Source organism: Vigna unguiculata, chromosome 4, assembly GCF_004118075.2.
Source record: "Vigna unguiculata cultivar IT97K-499-35 chromosome 4, ASM411807v1, whole genome shotgun sequence".
In the NCBI taxonomy this organism is placed as follows: domain Eukaryota; kingdom Viridiplantae; phylum Streptophyta; class Magnoliopsida; order Fabales; family Fabaceae; genus Vigna; species Vigna unguiculata.
The window spans coordinates 28,545,380-28,551,455 of NC_040282.1; the positions used below are offsets into that span (position 1 = coordinate 28,545,380).

At 34.9% G+C, this 6,076-nt stretch overlaps 1 protein-coding gene across 1 annotated transcript; it reads right to left on the minus strand.

Moving 5' to 3' along the window:
- Nucleotides 1–2,653: 2,653 nt before the first annotated feature.
- LOC114182175 (aquaporin PIP2-2-like) lies at nucleotides 2,654–5,874 on the minus strand. The gene is made up of 4 exons (XM_028068972.1): nucleotides 5,473–5,874; nucleotides 4,995–5,290; nucleotides 3,195–3,335; nucleotides 2,654–3,055 (listed from the first exon to the last, which is right to left on the minus strand). The coding sequence occupies exons 1-4, from the start codon at nucleotides 5,771–5,773 to the stop codon at nucleotides 2,936–2,938; spliced, it is 858 nt and encodes a 285-aa protein (XP_027924773.1). The 5' UTR covers nucleotides 5,774–5,874; the 3' UTR covers nucleotides 2,654–2,935.
- Nucleotides 5,875–6,076: the final 202 nt, after the last annotated feature.

The following is a 6,076-nucleotide window of genomic DNA, read 5'->3' on the forward strand; positions in this document are numbered from 1 at the left end:
ATTCTTCAATTCATATATTACCATTGTGGCTTTGAATGTAATCTTCAAGCATTTTGAAATCTTTAGAATATTTCCTTGCTGGTGATTGATTTAAATCGTATAAGATATTCTTCAATAATTGCAATCTTCAATCAAAGTATATATTTTTCATATATTCTTCTTCTTCTTCTTCAATCAATTTGATTTCTTCTAATCCTTAATAATAAATCTTGATATGATACTTGTTCATTTAATCTTCTTTCTCAACACTCAGATTTTCTTTTGATAAAATGATATAGCATGCTTAATTCTTTGTCTCATTTGATAGGTTGTTTGGTACTCTTCTAGACTTAGTATAGTCACTTTGACTTTCTTGTGTTGTTTGGTCAAATCACATTTGGCTCATCTACTAACTATACTTGACTTTCCTTTGGCCTGGTCTTACTTTTACTTTTACTTGTTTAGTTAACTTCATTCAACTTTACTCGTCTAGTCAATATGACTTGTATGGTGCATAAGTTTGACTTCCATATAGTTTGGTCAATGTAGTTGTTTGGTAGGTCTATTCGTCTATTGACTTCATTCTTCTAATCACTTCATTGACTTGGCTCGTCTAGTAGTCTTGACTTCTGATCAACACAAGTTACATTATCAACTTTGACTTGTTTGGTCAATGTTTTTGACTTGATTCGTTTGGTCAATGTCTTTGACTTGACTTGTCTAGTCAATGCATTCATTTGGTGAAGTTTATTTTGTTCTGACTCGTCTAGTCAACTCATGTGACTTTAATCATCTACTCTTCACTACCAGACTTGTTTCATCTACTTTTTATATTTCATTTGTTTTTCTAATTTTTCTTTTGATAAAGCTTGCTTGAAACTTATGAACAAACATTAGATAATCAAATATAATTACATCTTATATTGGGTAGGACATTTAAACAATGTCTAATGGGTACTTAACATAGTTTAGTGATGACCAAGTCTAGTCTAGTCTTTGTATGAGTATGTTTTACATACTTCTGTAGTTAAACTAGAACTTATCATCAAAACTTGCTTTATCACATTAGCATCTGATGGGGTTTGTAGCATCTGGTTCTAACATGGTTGAGTGGAGGGTTCTTAGAGTGTTGAAGTCAAAGGATGAATGTCTCTAGGTAGAGAGCTCTATGAATTGTGTTTGGGTGTGTCTGTTTGTGGAGGCTCTTTGGAGTGTCGAAGTCAAAGGATGAATGTCTCTATATATAGAACTCTATTCATTAGTGTTTTATACTTGGTCCTTGAATGTCAAGGTTGGAGTGACTAGCTTGAAGGATACATGTCTCTTAGAGTGGTTAGTTCAAAGGATGGATGTCTCTAAACAAGTGACTCTTTGAATCGGTATTTGGTTTGCTTTGATGTGAATTTTGATTTGTGTTATGGAATGAGTGTTGCATGATATGCTTAAGACTCTTGTTGGTTTACTTTTATGTTAGCTTACTCTTTTGTATGTTTTGTATTTGTGTTTGTGTTTTTTTTACTGCAACGATCATGTACTTTACACACAAATAGAGGATAACTCTAGTGGTGATGCAAAGTAGTAAGGGATGAGAAGTGGAGCAAGACTAGATGTTGGACGGTCTTAGAATTTTTGTTTCACATTTGTTTTATAATTTTTTCAAGTTAATAAAGTTTTGGGATGTAAAACACAAATTTCTTTTTGTTATGAATTTTTACAGAGTGGAGAGAATTTTTTTTAAAAAGTAATTATTTGAAATAAGAATATTATTCTTGTAACTATAAAACTTTGGAAAGTGAAAAATTGGGGTGATACAATGTTAATGGCATGAAAAGATCCTAGTCTCAGTGAGAGTGATAGTTCCATAGAAATGACAACATTTGTTACATCCATTTGTTTGAAACAAATCATTACTCGTTGTCCAAACTTTACATTGAGAATGTACTATGAACTTCAATTATACATTTAAAATATACAAATTTAATTATATATAGTAAATGTATTTCTATACATACTCGTAAGAAGCCTATAAGAAAGAGATGATACCATTACATTCTTTAGATGCCAGTTTTTAACTTTTAATCTCACTAGTGTAAATTTATCCCTTTAGGCACCACAAATCAAATCAACCAGAGATATAAAACTTAACAGACAAAGGAATAAATAAAACTGCTGTAAATAATAAAAGGTATTAAAAATATGTTATTTAATAAGTATTAAATTTAAAGATAAAATTATTAAATACTTAAAATAATTTGTGTTGTGAATTTAAAAGTTATTTGAATCTTAACAAAATTTCAGTGTGACCAGGATCAGTATATACTGTGCTGTGTAACACAAGTTGGTCCTGTCTTCACCTTTTTCCTCTCTTTTTTCCTTCTTTCCTCAAGGACAACCATGTGCTGCTATGTTTCACAACTTTGTTTTTTCCCATGAAAATGTGTCCCTGTTTAAAATGCTTACGTAAGCAACTTTACTATTTGTCACAAACCTGTGTTCTATGAAGTACACTGTAACACTGTCTTATTCTCTTGTTCATTACATTCAACGCTGCTACACATCTTTCCTTTCATTATTGCACCGATTCCTTTGTCTCGTTCTTCATTTTTCTTAGTGTTAAATAAGTGTTTCTCAAATTAACCTCAGAGATGCGTTACGAAAAAGAAAAAGGCACAGATATCACAATTCTTTTAACTTTTCTTTTTTTTGTTTGCATGAAAACGTTGAGTACAAGAGATAAATTACCTAAAAGAAAATATCACACAATGAAGGAAATACAAAAGAAAGTGCTTAATACTAAAGGGTATTTACCAAAGGATCCCTTGTCTTAAAAGAACCTTCGATCTACATAGGGTCAAAGGACAGACATTTCCTATTACTATGTCGTTGTTGCAATATTAACTGATTTTGCTTCCAATTATGTTCCTTTTGAACCCATGAGAGGATATTGAGTAATAACTCAAATGGTGGGGTTGCTCCTGAATGATCCAAGAGCCTTAGCAGCACCTGCTCTCAAGATGAATTGGTGGTAGAAGGCTGCAATGGCTGCTCCAATGAATGGTCCAACCCAAAACATCCACTGAACAAACATCATCAACAACAACATATCAGACAACTTTTTATCCTTTGTTACCTCACATGACATGTTACAAATTTTAATATTTGATCATAGTACAAAACAAGCATGTTGTTGAATATGTAAGAAAACAGTTACTCACATGATCATCCCAGGCCTTCTCTTTGTTGTATATGACAGCAGCACCAAAACTTCTAGCAGGGTTAATACCAGTGCCAGTCACTGGGATGGTTGCCAAGTGAACCATGAACACAGCAAAACCAATTGGAAGTGGAGCCAGAACCTTCAAAAACAAAAGACAAGCACAATAAGAAACTTATTATTTGGTTCAGTTAAAGCAATAAATGTAGAAAAAAAGTTGTGCCAAACATATGAATCCAAATTGATTATAAAGATTATTGCTATCTTTGGTGTTATAGGAAATTATGGATAAATGTGGCTGATGCAACTGCAACTATGGTCTGAGAGACTCAAAAATTCCAATTAATGTTGCACATAAATTGTGGTAGCAGACCCTTCTCTAAAACTAGTTAATAAAATAGGAAAAAAATGGAAATGGAAACCGATAAGCATTTGGGACAGATGGGACATACCCCATGTGAGGAGCATGGTTTCCTTTGTATATTGATTTGGAGAATATGAGAAAGTGTATGGAGAAACCCAAAGCTGATAATGACTAATGAGGATGATGCTGGAAACTCTCACGAGATTTGCCAGCTTGGGAAAATGGCATTTAGCATGAATGACACTGTTCTGAACACTTTAATTTTAGGCCTTAAATTTCCACATCAACAAAGACACATTTGCTTCCGAGGCAAAAAAATGCAGAAGGAAAGTCCTCAAAGAATCCACTTTTCTCAAAAGAAGAAAGAAAACAGAAAAGATTCGTGTGACAAGGCTGTGAAAATCAAATACCTCCACAGAATCATAAATGGTAATGGCCTAATGGGTCCATATTTGAAAAGAAATGGTAACATTTCACTTCAACAGAAAAACATCATGCATTTGGAAATTTTGGAGAAAGAAAGGGATAGGTTCACCACTCTAGGATGCTTAGATGAATTTTAAGTCAAGAAATATACCCACTTTCTTGTTTTCATGACAAGAACTAGTAATAAAGGAAAGCCAAGCCAAGCAAGAAAAGTGGAAATTTTCATCTACAATGAATGCTGCCAGTGCAATATTTATTACGGAAGAAGACTCTAGAAAAAGTAGCCAGAATAAGGATATTTAGATTACAAATTGAAAAGGAAATCCAACTGGCTAACATCTTTAACTGTTTCAAGAATATTGAAAATAAAGCTTCTATAACTATTAATGATAGCAAAGGTAATAGTAAACATAAATGTTGACTGTGCCAAAACTTTTTATGCAAATGGATAGCATAGACTGTAAACTGCTCCATTTCAAATGGGAAATTGTTGAGTGGCAGCAGGTAGAACTGCTTAAAAATGGGTGGAATATTTTTTATTAATTGTGAAGTTTACTGAATCAGGAATACCTAGTTGGTGTGAATCTTGGTAACCATTTCAAGAACTACAAATAATTTTCTTAATTACTTAAATGGCACTCTACCTAGTTTCACTTAGAAAGCATAGCTAGATGCTTGAAGTTCAGATATCTAATAATAACTAAACCACTTCCCCTCCACTTTTTCGTTACCAATAACCAGTCTAAAGTAATTTCAAGGAACTTTAAGCTTCTATTTAAAACCAGAAAGAACTAAGAGTGAATCCGTGCTTGCTCAAAAGCAGGGTATATGACTATGACTATATGCTATGAACTTAGTATGCACTGTACCATTTAATCATTGCTTTCAGCACAACTCATGCAAGCAGCAATTTTCTCTATCTAAGGTTAATGTAACAAAAAATGTATTTTTCAAAAGGGGGCATAGAAGCACAAACAAAACTACAATGCAATAAAAAAATTGAGCACATACCGGGACATGAGAATCTCTAGCGTTTCTCTTGGGATCTGTAGCAGAGAAGACAGTGTAGACCAAAACGAAGGTTCCAATGATCTCAGCACCCAATCCAACACCTGTGCTGTAGCCTTCACTGAGCTCATTGGCCCCACCACCATACCTGTTGTAGTAACCCTTTTGGAAGGCCTTCACCAACCCAACTCCACATATGGCCCCCAAACACTGAGCCACCATGTACATTATAGCCCTTATCAGAGACACCTTCCGAGCCAAGAACAGTCCAAATGTCACTGCTGGGTTTATGTGACCCCCTACACTCATCACAAAATTCAGAATATTAAGTCACAAAACACCAACATCCCAATTTGAAGGCTTTAGAAGGGGAATTACTAAACAAGAAAAACCACAGTTTAAGACCTAGAATTAGAGCTCAAAGATAGAAACTTTTCCTCTTTGGGTGCTGAGAAAGCAGAAGATGAGAAGGAAAGCAAACCTGAGATTCCAGCAGTGCAGTAAACAAGGATGAAGATCATGCCACCGAAAGCCCAAGCAATGCCAAGAATGCCAACCCCACCACAGAGATCACCACCAGCCTTGACATCACTCTGGCTCTTGTAACCAATGACAGTGAGGACTGTGATGTAAAGGAAGAGGAGTGTGGCAATGAACTCAGCAATCAAGGCCCTGTAGAAGGACCACTGTGTGAGTTCCTCACCATCAATGAAGGGTGCTGGAGGAGGGTCATGGTAGTCCTTTGCAGAGAAGGAACCACCCTCAACATCATGCTTCGCCATTACAATCTGCAACCACCCTTTTGACACTGATCAAGAACCTGAAAGAGAAGCTCACAGAAAAAGAAGAAAGGTTGTGTTTGATTTGATTAGTGTGAGATGAGAAGGGGTATATATTGAGGTGATAGAGTGACGTTGGAGCATTTGATTAGTGCCATTTTCACTGCAAAATAAAGACAAATAATAAAAGCAATAAACTTTTTGTTTTCGGTTTGGCTTTCACCGACCTTGTCCCCACTTTCACTGCACCACCACCACCTCCGTAACATTCAAATTTGTATCTTTCTGTTTCTCTATTTGTTTTGT

Bases quoted from the DNA above. Each gene is read 5' to 3' on its own strand.
- LOC114182175 (XM_028068972.1), bottom strand. From the start codon at position 5,773: ATGGCGAAGCATGATGTTGAGGGTGGTTCCTTCTCTGCAAAGGACTAC. The intron at 5,291-5,472 runs GTTTGCTTTCCT...TGATGAGTGTAG, and splicing joins CTGCACTGCTGGAATCTCAG to GGGGTCACATAAACCCAGCA. The intron at 3,056-3,194 runs GTGAGTAACTGT...ATGTTTGTTCAG, and splicing joins AGAAGGCCTGGGATGATCAT to TGGATGTTTTGGGTTGGACC.